The sequence below is a fragment of the Schistocerca piceifrons genome, chromosome 8 (assembly GCF_021461385.2).
Source record: "Schistocerca piceifrons isolate TAMUIC-IGC-003096 chromosome 8, iqSchPice1.1, whole genome shotgun sequence".
In the NCBI taxonomy this organism is placed as follows: Eukaryota; Metazoa; Arthropoda; class Insecta; order Orthoptera; family Acrididae; genus Schistocerca; species Schistocerca piceifrons.
The window spans coordinates 420,047,547-420,063,186 of NC_060145.1; the positions used below are offsets into that span (position 1 = coordinate 420,047,547).

The window sequence follows — 15,640 nt, forward strand, 5'->3', positions numbered from 1 at the left end:
CAGAAATAATGAGCCATGTTGCGTCTGTAGCCATCCACGATGGCGAAAGTTCTGCTGCCGCAGGTGTTTGTGAACGAACTAACCTCTCGATTACGTTCCATAACTCACCTAGAGGGGGTCAAATCAATAGCTCGAACTGCCCAGCATGTTCTTCAAACCAATCACGAACAATTGTGGCCCGGTGACATGGCGGATTGTCATCCATAAATATTCCATTGACGTTCTGGACTACGAAGTCCATTAATGGCTGAAAATGGTCCCCTAGTAGCCATGCGTCCAGAGTACGCAGTTCTTTTCATGCTCACACAGATCTCACGACTGTGGAGCCAGCACTAACTTGCACAGCATCGTATTGAGAACTTGGACCCATGGGTTATGGGGTCTGTGCTCACGCTAATCCAACATCAGCTCTTACCAACTGAAATCGAGAGTCAGCTGACCAGGCCACGGTTTTCCAGTCGTCTAGGTTCCAACCGTTACGGTCACGAGCCCATGAGAGGCTCTGCACGCGATGTCGTGCTGTTAGCAAAGGCACTCGCGTCGGTCGTCTACTGCCATAGCCCATTAATGCTATATTTCACCATTCTGTTCTAACGGCTACGTTCGTCGTCCGTTCCACATTGATTTTTGGGTTGTTTGAAGCAGTGTTGCTAGTCTGTTACCACTGACAACTCTCTGTAAACGCCGCTGCTCTCAGTCAAGTGAAGGCTGTCGGCCGCTGCGCTGTCAGTGATAAGACGTAATGCCTGAAATTTGGTACTCTCGGCATACTCCTGACACTTTGGATTTCGGAATATTGAGTTCCCTAACATTTCTGAAATGGAATGTCCCGTGCATCTAACTCTAACCACCACTCCGCTTTCAAAGCCTGTTAATTGCCGTCGTGCCCCCATAATCACGTCGGAAACCTTTTGTCATAAATCACCTGTTTACAGATGACAGCACCGCCAATGGACTGCGCTTTTATATCTTGTGTACGCGAGACTACTGCCATCTGTATATGTGCATATCGCCATATCGTGACTTTTGTCGCCTCAGTGTAGATTGACTGTTAAAAGAAATTGAACGGGGGCCAGCTGACTGATGTCGTATGTATAAAAACAGTGAGAAAACAGGTAGTGGTTTGTTATATACTTGAACACTCTACACGGCTAACTGCTACTCTCAGACAAGTGAAGAGATAGACAAAAATGTGTTAGCCTGGTAGCGGATTAGATAAAGAAGGAAGGTGCAAGAATGTAGAGGTTTGGAGAGACCAGCAGAGCTTTTCGTTTAGAATGAAACAGCTATCAACATCCCAAAACATAAACTTTGGGACCATATAAATAGTCATGGATTGTTATATTTTGAATAAAGTAAGGATGCGTAACATGAACGATGGGAAAGGCATACAAGACACGATTGTAAATTATTAAAATACGATGTTACAGTAAACTGCTGACGACCAGTTAAAATGGTCAAGTATAGAATCAAGAGTTGCTGCAACAAGTCAACGAGGAATAATGTGCAATGAAGGGCAGACAGAATGGTTAGGCAGAGAGAGTAATGGTTGAACTGTGTAAGCATTCACTTGAGCACGAACAACTGCTACAATTCCGCACTGCATTGATAATGACCTGACACAGGTCGAAATCTGATCTGCGTTGTGACTATAAATGTCATATTAAAGCAACTTAATTCCACGACTGATTGCTGCTCTATCTAACCCAATATAACCACAGTCGTTGCGTGCACCCACCCCATGGAAGGCAACCTGATAATCATAAAAGTTGTTGCTGAAAGCTTTAACTGAAAGGGTGGTGTGAGTAGGAGTAGGAGTAGGAGTAGACCTAGATATAAAGATATGAAGTGTATGACGCAAATAATAGTTGACTTTTGATGCAAAAGTTATGCTGAAATGAAGAGGACAGCTGGAGAGAGACAGGACTGGTAACGACGTCATATCTGTCTTGTGTTCTACTACCGAAACATTAACAGCTATTTTGTGATTGTTAAAAAATTGAAGCGCGACTATTCTGCAAGAAATAGAAGTTTTCAGGTAACAGAAATTTTAATAGTCTACTTAATTTTCGTTCCAAAAAGATATTTTTGGGCATGAATTTATGATTTAAATATGGACATAAAGGATGGAGAATCCTCAGTCTTAGTAAGTAGATTCAGGAGTTAAGTCACTTTACAGCGAAATTAATGAATTTTCTCTATACTGTCGTTAAAAAATTAAAACTTTTAACTGCTTATTGTAAAAAAAATACTACTTAAATCTGAAGTAGAGCTTAAGAAAAAATATTTATATTGGGCTGAAAATATCGAAGGAAATACCATTATGTAACATATCTTTTGAAAAAATCACTTTTTTGCTATTTCGATAGTAACTGGCTTTTTAATTATAAGTAACACTTCATAGTTTCTTAGGCACGAACTCAGAATTTTTTTGGATTTTTTGTTTACCGACTGCTATACGTCATCAAAAGCACAAGTGATGGCCAAAGGGGGCGATTACCTGTAAAATACATAAAACACGTTCTGAGACTGTGTCCAAAGAAGTGTTAAATGTGCTGTTTCCAGAAACGTTTATGACTCTGGAGGATGAAGGAATATCGTGGATGTTTATCCCCCGCCCTCCGCATAAATACAACACACAAACACGGGAACACAGCAAAAAGTGATTACAGTGTGAGAAAAGGAAGTGTTTACGACCCCAGAAACGAGTGATACATCGTCAGTGATGAAAAAAATCGTAGGTTGCAGCGAGTAAATACTTTACGTGGTAATGTGATACAACTTACAGGACTGATCACCTTCCGTTATCAGCTGGCGGACTGTGTCGGATGTATCTCGGTGTCAGCTAGATAATCCTCAGACATTCTGTCAGATGTCACGTTGGGCCTCACTCCATATTTCACCAGGAAGCTGAACAGCTGGGCAACCATTCAAATGTTTCATCTTCCCTGGTTTGGATGTGAGAGGGAGATTTCGCTTCTAATATACAAGGAATGCATGCTTCACGTAAGTGCGTGCACGAAATCGTGCAGTCATTCTCCTATTATTCACCACATCATTGAGAGAAACGTGGTGGGATGCCGTGTCTTGCTAGAATGTTGTATGCTCTCAAAAAGCAGCACCTTTTTTTGTCCCTTTCTGGATAAAGATGTCCGAGACGTTCCTTCACGTGACTGTTCTGGGTCCTTCATATCTTAGAATGTGGTATGTGTTCCTTGATCTTGTCTATTCTTTTCGGTTATTGTCTACTTAGTTTGTGATGGAGAGTGAAGCAAAGAAGAAAGCCTTTAATATGTCTTTAGTCACTTTGTCTGGGCATGGCCGTAGGGATGCGACGGTGGTTCTGGTCGGTCTCTACGCAGTGGTGGGAAATTGTGTGAAGTTGCATGGCTGTTAATAGTCCCAGCCTAAATACAAGTCAGGCCCCAACTAAAAAAAAAACAGTATCTATATCGACACAGCACAATCACCCAACCGTACAACCGTGAGCGACAAGTGGGCGCTTTCGGGACGTGGAGGTGCGTTAGCCTATGTTAGAATCCGCTCGGCGGATTAACTATGAGAGAGGTATGCCAGCCATACTGGATGGAGCTTTAGGTGGTTTTACACATCCCACTAGATGAATATTGGGCTTGTACCCACGTTCTGCCCGAGATACACGCTGCACAAATATTTAGGAATCTTTGGCACAGTTCCACACTGAATTTACGTTGGACAATTACAAATGGAGTGCAATGATGCTACTCCTCCTCCCCCCTCTCTCCCCCCGCCTACCATCCATGGGGAGTGAATAGGAGACTGATGACCTTAGTTGTTTACTCTCCTTAAACACCACCACCAGCAGCAGCAACAGCAACAGTTCACCGTCGTTGACGTACACCACCGCCTGCGATAACAGGTGCACACCGTCCAGAGCTGCACTCGTCTACGGGGCTCATCAATGGCACATCACCTGAACTGATTGTCGAAACCTGCCATTCCTCATGGACTCCGATACGTACCAAATGGTTAAAATGGCTCTGAGCGCTATGGGACTTAACTGCTGTGGTTATCAGTCCCCTAGAACTTAGAACTACTTAAACCTAACTAACCTAAGGACATCTCACACATCTATGCACGAGGCAGGATTCGAACCTGCGACCGTAGCGGTCGCGCGGTTCCAGACTGTAGCGCCTAGAACCGCTCGGCCACTCTGGCCGGCGATACGTGCCAGATTACTATTTCAAACATCTTTGCTATTGTCATGACCAACTGTCATTGGACACTTGGACAGTCTGCTTTTGCTCTATTTTTGGGCCCTGGTGGCGCAGGCAATGTAGAACTACTTCACTTGTAAGTTTTCGTTAGTTTCAGCGTTGAATACTTCAGTAATTTTTACAATGGTTTTATTCAAACCTTGAAATGGATGCAACCCACAATGGTTGTAAGCACCCGTTTTATGTCCTAAACCCCAAAAAAATTAAGCAAATAAGGAAATACCACAAGGGTGTGGTGCAGAATATTTCTGTTTTTTAAAAATCGACAGGGACCAAAGTTGGGTAGAGAAGTTTTCATTGCGCTGAAATGAGATCTCAAAGCCGAATAGTGCTTGATGAATGAAATTAATCTCCTTCGTGTGAGCAGAGTATATTTGGCTCGTTCTTGAAACACAGTTCAGGTTATTTCTGAAGAAAGCACCCGAATAATCCGTATCATCAGGTTTGGAAATTCACAGCGGTGCTACTCCTGGAATCATGGTGTGTGGAGCCATGGAGTATGACTTCAGTTCACGGCTGGTAATGATTGAGGGAATTCTGTCGGTACAACGGTACGGCACGGACGACCTGCATCCTCATGTGTTACTTCTCATCCGACAGTATCATGGTGCTATTTTTAAAGAGAACTTTGGTAGGTGACACGTGACACGAGTCTCTATCTGTCTGCATAGTGCTGAGGTACTCCCATGGCCAGCAACATCCTTAGACCTGTGTTATATAGAACATGTCAACTGGGACCTTAACCCCGTCCCAGGTTATCAAGGACAAGTTACAACAGTTGTGGGCCAGCTTCTTCAGTAGAGGATACAAGGAATTTATGACATCCTTCCCAGCACGATCTGTGCATGCATTGAGGTCATAGAGGGCGAAACGCCATACTGATAAGTGGACTGGTACTGTCAATGAAATAGTGAAATATACGCTCTCAGCCAATGAAGTTTCATTTCGTTTCCTGCTCCTCTTCTAAGCTCTTAGAATTATTTTTTTTTTTACCAGACTGTTTAATTTGCAGGCGAATACTCCTCCTCAAATTTTTCACATGTGCATCGGTTCAGCCAATAAACATTAAAAATATTTGGTTATAGGAACGACCTTCGGAAACTACCTGTGGCCGTAAAGGGCATCCATAATCAGATATCAGTAAAGGCATGTGCAAGGGTCTCTAGTTGCAAGGTCCGATGTTGTTATGTTTCCTTACAGTGTGCGTGTGTGTTCGTTGATTGCATTGCAACTTGTTTGTAAGTTAGTGCACGACAGTCCATGTAGTTGGTCGTGAGTGGACTGTGGGATTTACCGATGAAGAAAAGCCGACATGTTCATGGTGTGTGACGAGTCTAGGAAGAATGCAAAAAATGGGTCTGAGCACTATGGGACTTAACTTCTAAGGTTGGTTGGTTGGTTTTGGGGAAGGAGACCAGACAGCGTGGTCATCGGTCTCATCGGATTAGGGAAGGATGTCGGCCGTGCCCTTTCAGAGGAACCATCCCGGCATTTGCCTGGAGCGATTTAGGGAAATCACGGAAAACCTAAATCAGGATGGCCGGACGCGGGATTGAACCGTCGTCCTCCCGAATGCGAGTCCAGTGTCTAACCACTGCGCCACCCCGCTCGGTAACTTCTAAGGTCATCAGTCCCCTAGAACTTAGAACTACTTAAACCTAACTAACCTAAGGACATCACACACATCTATGCCCGAGGCGGGATTCGAACCTTTGACCGTAGTGGTCGCGCGGTTCCACACTTTAGCGCCTAGAACCGCTCGGCCACCCAGCCGGCTAGGAATAATGCAGTTCGTTCCTGTACTGTATGCGGCAATACATCCCAACAGACGTCATCCATCTAGGTAATTATTTGTCAGGCTCTTGAACCAGTTACATGAAAGTAAGAGGAGGAAACAAGTGACGAGAGAAAAACTAATATTCTTGCTGCAGACGATCCGCACCTTATCGCACGAGGAAGAGGCATGTCATGCAAGTGTCCTAATCATTATCCATCCACATTGGTTCTACCCCTATTACATGTCTCTCCATCATGAGCTCCGTGGAGACGATTATGACAATCGTGCTAACTTCCGTACATGGGCATTAAGACAGGATACTTTAGACGCATCACGTCTCTTGTTTACTAATGAAGCCACGTTTATCAATCATGGACATGTAAACTGTTGAAACATGCATTTTTTACTATTCCCGTTGGCTTCAGCAGATGGAACGTCAGCGTCGATGGAGCGTAAGCGTGTGGTGGGGGACAGAGAACCATTAGCACATAGGTCAGTTTTTCACACTACGACTCCTTATTACCAATCGATTCTGTGAAAAACACGCACAAATGTTACTTTTTATTTTCGCAATATTTAAGGTGCTACTTTTAAGTGATTCACCCTGTATAAGGGCCAATCAAATGGAAACGAGACCGAAAAAAAATAAATAAACTGTTTATTATTTAAAAGCAATCGCCGGAACTGTCAATACATTTATCTCACTGAGACCCTCATGGAAAAATGTTTTCGGTAGTCCACGGAACTATGATTATACCCAGTTGTGTACCTCTCATCCGAAGCAGACGGACGGCCGCGCATTTCTTTCTTCAGGGTCCAAAAATTTTGAAATCGCTAGAGGGGAGACCTCGAAGGTATGGAGGACGTTTAGGGATTTCCAGCGAAACAGCTTTGGCAACATGTGAGCGGGCATTATCCTGCAAACAGAATGATAACGTCCGTCAACATTCCTGGGAGTTTGCTTCCATTGACTGCATAGTGTCCACGAACTACTGTGCGTTAATGTTGAGCAGCATTTCAGAAAGTCAATGACAAGCGGGCCGTCGCAGTCAAAGAGAAAGGGCATCATGACTTTCTCGGACCTGGCATGACTGTTGTTTCGACTACACCGCAGAAGCTTCACTGGAAAGTCCTTACATATACTACATACAGTGCCGATCTCACCCCACGCGATTTCCGTAGTTTTGGGGTCCTGAATGAAGACATTCATGTATGTCGACTCGCTTCGGACGAAAAAGTGCACGCCCGCGTACTGTTACTGTTCCATAGGTAACAGTAAACATTTTTCCATCCAGACACTGGCTGTCTTGACTCGCAGTAGCATCCCTGTATCACCAGTTATGGTAATTACTTTTGATATAATACACAGTTTCCTTGCTTTTTTTCTCTTCGTCTCGTTTTCATTTGACTGCCCCTTATATTTAGACGGAGAACACTTCAAATTCACTCATCGACACATCTTCGAGTATCTCCCCTCGCCAAGCATGGAGTCAGCAAGTCGTTTCTCAAGTCATGACCCTCTTTTGTTGGTTCTTCCCTAAAATTATTCGTGCGTTTTTCGATCAACGAGCATCATTTAGATGAAGGAGCTCGATGAAACATTTGAGATTTCATTTTAGATACGAATTACACTGAAGAGCCAAAGAAACTGGTACACCAGCCTAATATTGTGTAGGGCCCCCGCGAGCACGCAGAAGGGCGCAACACGACGTGACATGGACTGAACTAATGTCTGAAGCAGCGCTGGAGGGACACCATGAATCCTCCAGGACTGTCCATAAATCCGTAATAGTACGAGGGGGTGGAGATCTCTTCTGAACAGCAAGTTGCAGATATGCTCAACAACGTTCATGTTTCGCAGTTTGGTGGCCAGAGGAAGTGTTTAAACTCACAGGAGTGTTCCTGAAGTCACTAGCAATTCTGGACGTGTGGGGTGGCCACATTGCTCTGCTTGAATTGCCCAAGTCTGTCTGAGTGCATAATGGACATGAATGGATGCGGGTGATCAGACAGGATGCTTACAAAGAGTCGTATCTAGACGTACTAGTGGTCCCATATCACTCCCACTGCACACGCCCCACACCATTACAGAGCCTCCATCATCTTGCTGACATGTAGGGTCCTTGGACTCAAGAGGTTGTCTCCATACCAGTACACGCCCATCCGTTCGATACAATTTGAAACGAGACTCGTCCAATCAGGCAATATGTTTCCGGTCGTCAACAGTCCAATGTCGGTGACGACGGGCCCAGGCGAGGGGTAAAGATTTGTATCGTGCAGTCGTCAAGGGTACGCAAGTAGGCCTTCAGATCCGAAAGTGCATATCGATGATGTTTCGTTGAATGGTTTGCATGCTGACACTTACTTGTTGATGACCCAGCACTAACATCTGCAGCTTTTGCAAAAGGGTTGCAGTTTTGCCACGTTGAACGGTTCTCTTCAGTCATCGATGGTCCGTCCCTTTCTTGCAGGATCTCTCTCCGGCCGCAGAGATGTTGGATATTTGATGTTTTATCGGATTCATGATATTCGCGGTACACTCATTAAATGGTCGTACAGGAAAGATCCCCACTTCATCGCTACCTCAGAGATGCTGTGTCCCAACGCTCGTGCGCCGCCTATAACACCACTTCTGATAGTGGTCACTTAAATCTTGTTAACCTGCCATTGTAGCAGCAGTGACCGATCTAATAACTGCACCAGACACTTGTTGTCTCATACAACGTTGCCGATCGCAACTTCGTATTCTGCCTTTTTACATACCTCTGCATCTGAATACTGTGACGGTACAAACCCCCGCTACTAGATGAATATTTCTAGTATGCAAGGAGGATTGCTTTGTGGAGAGCGAGCGCGCTACATGGTGCGCGATTCGCGGAGGCGTATGGCGCGCCCGCGCGAGATTTGCAACAGTCTGTGGGATGGTCTCCGCCGCCGGGCGGCCACGCGGCCCGCAGCTTGGGGCATTGTTTGGTTTTTCGCACATTACGCGAAAACTATGTAACTTACGGTGAAGAGCGATGCGGCAGTGGATTTTGGTCAGCAATATGCACCTTCTGAAAGACCGATCTTTATTTCAAGTCACGAGGCGCAAAACTTATAGTAACCTCAAAATCCGTTACGATCACGAATACTGAAAGATTAATAATAAATAGTAAATAACAACTTATATGGATGAGCGAGCACTCATTAAAAACTTTTTGTCATAACGGATCGAGTGCCTTAGTCATATGTTAAAATTCATAAATAATTAGGCCCGTAAAGAGCAATAAACAAAGTTTGAGAGATAATTGTTTATAAAATTCAATAGAAAATTCATGATATAAAGAACGGCACTATATTATATTTTTGGTGGCATCACACGTATTTAAACTAGTTAAGTTATACTATACACTTAACTTGCAATAGTTTCCATTGCTTGCAAATTATTATTAACATTTAAAAAACCCATAATTAATTAATTATTATAGATATGAAGATTTTGAGCAGCGCAATGTGTAGATCGCTATAGATTACGTCTAGAAACGGTGCTATATGCAGTCCTATGATAAAACTTTGAAGCACAGATGTCAACAAACAAATTTGCGCTAAGTGGCGAAATTTTGCTAAAAACTAAAACTTTATTTACAGGCGATAGAATAATCCTAGAAATTAATGTAAAATAGTAAGTAAGATGTACTTTCTAGCGCGGTTCCGATGGTGTACTTATTTTTATCGAGGGATGAATGTTTCAAAACTTGTAACGTTAACTGGTGAGACTGGTACTTGCATAACCAGGGGGCAGACATCCGAGCCCATATAGGCGAGTGGCCATCTTGACCAGAGGTCAGTCGTTGGTCAGTCGTTTTGAAGGGTGGGTGGCGAGCGAGCCCCACTTGACGGTGGCCAATGTGGTCGTTTGAGAATTTTTTCTCGCGCCGATTTATTTCGACAAAGAGTATTGTTTAATAGTGCAAGTGTGCAAGCACATATTTGGTGAACTGGAAGTGATACGATTATTCGTGTGAGTGCGAATTACGAGGTATACATTGGCGTAAGTGAACTTGTGGCGATCTGTGATTTCACACCAAATCTGCTAGACCAAAGAGGACAGTGGGACTTGTGGTTCTGTTCTACATAATTGAGTAAGTTTCGTTTATAGCAGCCTACATTACTGCTATTGGGGGCTCGGAATCAAATTATTACTAAAGTAAAACTGTAAACTGTCTCACCAGTACTAATATCATTGTGTGAAAGAAAAGGACAACGTCAATAAATAGTGATTGAACTGTGTCGTGAAAGACTGATTTTGCTATCATAATCGCCTAATTTTTGTTCCCTAGTATAAACTGTACTCATGAATATTAATTCAAAAACTATAACTAATGCGCGGGTGTGGAATGCACCAAGTGTGGAAATCATCCCCTGAGACTTACGTAGAGCCAAAATTTGCAATAACAATTTTTAACCCACATTTGTATACGCACATTTGTGAGAACGCTTCAACCGCACTTCTTTATTTACCGCCCCGTCGCAATACGCATGCCTATATCAGTTCCTTTGGCGCTACAGTGTACTTAATTTTATGTTAATCCGGCTTCTTGTTGGTAAGCTTTAAAAAAGTAGCAATAACTCCATGCATATTGGTTTGCATGAAAAAATTATATAAAACGTTTCGATTACTTTGAGGTTTACATCTGCATCGTTTGATTTCTCGTACACTTCGAAAAGTCTCTTTCTCTTACTGTCTCAAGTGCTTCTCCCCCCTCCCGCTCCTCCTCCCCCCCCCTCCCACCAGAATACGGAATTCATGCAACCCACCTGCTGCTTCTTGTGTCGTTACATGTAAATGTGTGAGAACGTTTTCAGAGTGTTTGCTCAGCGCGCAAATGAGACGGGACATGGGTACACCCGCATTCTTTCATGTCCATGGTGCATTCCGACAGACTTGGGCAGTTCCAGCAGGACAATGTGACAGCCCACACGCCCAGAATTGCTAGAGAGTGACTCCAGGAATACTCTTCTGAGTTTAAACACTTCCACTGACCACTAAACTCCTCAGCATGAACATCATTGAGCCGGCCGCGATGGCCGAGCGGTTCTAGGCGCCAAGTCCGGACTGATACGGTCGTAGATTCGAATTCTGCCTCGGGCATGGATGTGTGTGATGTCCTTAGGTTAGTTAGGTTTAAGTGGTTCTAAGTTCTAGGGGACTGATGACCTCAGATGTGAAGTCCCATAGTGCTCAGAGCCATTTGAGCCATTTGAACATTATTGAGCGTATCTGCAACGTGCTGTTCAGAAGATAACTCCACCTCCTCGTACTCTTACGGATTTACGGACAGCCCACTCATGTATCCTTGAAGACTGCACGACACAAAGCTTTCTGCCTCGTCTCGGCCTCTCGACACCGGCAGTGGACTGTTGATGTCTGGAAATATACTACCTGGTTGGACGAGTCTCGTTTCAAATTGTATCGAACGGATGGACGTGTACTGGTATGGAGACAACCTCTTGAGTCCACCGACCCTGCATGTCAGCAAGCTTTTGGAGGATCTGTAATGGTGTGGGGCGTGTGCAGTTGGAGTGATGTGGGACCCCTCATACGTCTAGATACAAGTCTGATAGATGACTCGTACGTAAGCATGCCGTCTGATCTCCTACATCCGTTCATGTCCTTTGTGCATTCCGACGGACTTGGGCAAATCCAGCAGGACAATATGGAGTCATTATTAAATCATAAACTAACCTTGTTGGTTTTTATCGTCCAATCCTCCCCACCGTCCTGACCTCCCATCAGATAATTTTACTCTGCAAGCTATTATTTCTCTTAGGATAGCAACCACAGTTAAGATTCATTCATTGGGACTGAGAAAATATTTCTGAAGGAATAAGGATGTTTATGACCACGAAACAGTCTTAGGAACCAGTAATTTAATGGTGAACTGTTATGTCTTTACGTTCTATCAAGACATGCACCATAGAAACTTTGTAGGAACAACAGTTAATAAGAAGTTAAGCCAGTGATTCTGTAATTGATAGCATAGCATGATTTCCAGCATTCTCAAATATATTTTCTGAAACTCATTGGCGTCCCTCTCAAGACACTTGGTCTCATATATGGGTCAGTAAGTATGAGTATTGTTCTGCTTCCGCTATCCTGTCTGGCATCTGCGGTATTTCAGATGGTCATTGTCCAGTTCATCAGTGACTCTAAGCACTACAGATTCGAAAGTTCAATAACATAGCAATTGCAGTGACGTTATTCTGCCCATCTAAAATGAGGGTTTTTTCATAAATTCGAAAGATTTTATAAGGTTTTCACTCGATGAGTACATTTACATTACAATTTACCATTGATAAAATCGCTCAGTTCAATGCACATTTATGTGTGTTTAACGCGGAACCTTTAAAATCTTTAAATCTCGGAAGGTATCTGAGAAAACGGGACATTTGCAGTTAAAAAACGCACCAAATTGAGCAGAATGTGTTACAATTAATAAGTAAAATTTATTTTTATTGTTGTATGAAGTTAATTAAAACTACGCTGCTCAATATTGTGAGCTTCCTTCCTCATGTGCGTTAAAGTTTAACAGTTGTCTTCATTTTTTTCTATCTTGTTTGATTATATTTTTTACTGCAACCTCAGATTTCTCTTATCAAGTGCACATTGTGATGTCCTTTCACAGTATGCTTCCCCAAACACACACCTACCTTCTTCAGAACTCTGTCTAATATTAGAGGTAATTATAACATCACACCTCTGTCCAAACAGTTACTAATTTTGGTAAGCAATGACAATAAGTAAATTTTTACACTTTTCATTTCCTTGCCGATATATCTTCAATGTTACTACACCACCACAACGGAAACAGTTTACTGCTTCACGCAGAATACAAACCAAAATGCTTAATTCCATAATTATGTTGACTTTCACGTCATTTACTACTCTGAGTTCCTCGTAAACGCTGCAGTGTACTATTTTTTTCTCATGCTATAGGGAACGGGAGGAGAGGGGGAAGTGTGCTAGGGGAGGAGGTGGAGTTCCGATTACGCTTGTTTTGTTTCAGCCGTCACTCACACTTTCTTGTTTTATACACTGACAGCCGTACTTAATTTCAAAATACATCTGCAGTACAACTTTTACACATTTATTTTCACGTTTCTTAACATTTAGTTTTCAGGGGGGGGGGGGAGGAATGCCTGCTTTATATACTAACCCATAACTCTAAAACGAAGGTACTTTACGGAAAACACCGCGTAAATGAAACAAAGCTCTTCGAGAACAAATCACTACTTAGAGCAAGTTGGCCATAACAAAATAACGAACATCACAGGCTTCCACAGTAAACAGTTTAGAAAACGTGAGCAGTCAAGTGGGTCAATGTAACTCGCGAGGAGGCAAACTGACTATTCAGATGTAATGACGAGAAGATAAGACCAACAAGAAACTGTTTCTTCCCAGCAATAATATATCAAACCGTTCAGGACTTCCGACACTTTTTAATGAAAAAAGAAACATTCATCCCCTTTTTAAAATTATCTGCACTTGTTCCTCCATGAAATCGTAGTACAAATAATCACAAGTTACGTGCGGGTCAGTTTCCGAAGCGGAGGCAGAGGTCACTGCCCCCTGAACCGTGATACGGCGAAGCAGTTGTGTCGGTGAGGAAGAGGAAAGGACTGTGCTGCCCCAGCTGTTACTCACCGTAGGCGTACAGCAAGTCCTCCATGTTTTCCTGACTGTCAACATCCAGCTTGTACGTGATGCCAGAAATCTTCTCCATTGCGGCCTGCTGTGATATCAGTTCGCGATTCTCGTCCCGTTCCTACCACGAAACTCGGCAGTTTTCGACTCAAAACCAAGAGAAAAGACCTTTTTTTTTATTTTACGGTACGCGTGGCCAAATGAACCGGCCACGAAACGTTCACTGCTGTAGATGGCCGGCCTTCACAATCTCGCGACTCCGGGCCTCGATTAGATAAGGGCGACGTTTAATGTGATAAAGCGGCTCTTGTAACATGACCGCCAGAAAACACGGCACAGATGAGAGGATATCGCTCCTTGGAATCGGACTAGTTTCACCGATCATGACTTCCGGCGAAATCGATTCGCTTTGTGATAGCTTACAAGTAGTCGCAAGGCGCAGTTTAGCGAGCATGTAAGAAATTTTGCCTTTGGGAGCTTCCTTGGGTGATTCTGCGCATCATATGCTTGCTAATAGGTGTACGATTGGAGTATTTGAGTATCTAATGGAGAGCAATTTTTTTTTTATGTTCTACTCCATACGCTCGAGATGCAACGAGAGAGAGCAGTGTAAATAAAGATACTCAAACCCTCGGCAGGAGGAGTACGCCCACCATGCATCGTAATTGAATCGTAATACGTCATGTGAAGAAAGATAACGCACCAATAACAACTAGCGCCATAAAAACGAAAATGACCACGCCAGAAGTTGTCCATTTGTCCGTAGTGAATGAAACCAACAACGGGTGAGCAAGTAGCGTTAACTTTCGCGTTCTTTGTTTTGGCCAAGGAGAGAGCGTGGTTCCAAGTCAAATTTAAGGGAAAGTATCGGTCTCTGAAAAGATCATTTTCTTGTTTAATGGCTTGGTTCAAATGGCTCTGAGCACTATGGGACTTAACATCTATGGTCATCAGTCCCCTAGAACTTAGAACTACTTAAACCTACCTAGGGACATCACACAACACCATCACGGGGCAGAGAAAATCCCTGACCCCGCCCGGAATCGAACCCGGGAACCCGGGTGTGGGAAGCGAGAACGCTACCGCACAACCACGAGCTGCGGACTTTTCTTGTTTAATCTCAACTATTTACTTAATGAAATTATCGCAATAGCTCGAAATGCACTCCAGAATCTCTATGCTGTCATATTCCATAACATGAATGATAACAACGAATTGTTCTGCAATAGTAGAAAATGGCTTTAATCTTAGATGATGGTGGAGAAAATCTCCTTACGCCGTGTTCCCGCAGAATGCGACCACCTCTGTAGGGAATGGCACTTGAGTGACGCAAAGAGGCCGTAGGTTTAGATGCTACCTCGCTATTTTCGTCATTACTCGATTCATGGTTTCTCGACAATGCAATACGCTCTCTGATTGAAACCAATCTGGCAAAGGGTGATACCGAAATGGAATAACTCAGCTGACATATTTTCAGGGTCCGAGATGACTTAGGTATGAAGTATACCCCTTCACGCAGGCCACAACCATCAGCCTGAAACTACTGATCAGAGTGAATTAGGTTCCTGCAAACGGCTTGTCCCAGCGTACCTTCAGCCTTGGTCAGGAGGAAGGTTAGTATCACGTTCTGTTTAGAGTCCAGAATTCAAGCGTGATGGTGGTCACCTTAAATTTTTTTGAACATCACGCCAGTATGAATGAGAAGTGTGCTTGGAACAACAGTAGCATTATACCAGTTTAAGTTCCCAAAAGCGGAAACAAGAATGTTTCTTGTGGTTTAATTGTTGTTGGAAGGCAGCTGAAATATACGAGGTTTTTCGTATGTACCCTCGGCGGTTGTAGAAGATGACTACGTGAAAACCATAAGACATTCAGAAAATAAAAATATAAATTGATACTGCATCTCTTCAAAATTTTAAC

At 43.4% G+C, this 15,640-nt stretch overlaps 1 protein-coding gene across 1 annotated transcript in view; it reads right to left on the bottom strand.

Annotated features, from left to right (window-relative positions):
• Positions 1-13,799, bottom strand: part of LOC124712408 (fatty acid-binding protein, muscle-like) — a 33,725-nt gene extending 19,926 nt beyond the window's left edge. Inside the window, exon 1 of the mRNA XM_047242703.1 lies at positions 13,721-13,799. Within this exon, the coding sequence (XP_047098659.1) occupies positions 13,721-13,799 (79 nt within the window). The remainder of the gene's footprint in view (positions 1-13,720) is intronic.
• Between the last annotated feature and the right edge of the window lie 1,841 nt (positions 13,800-15,640).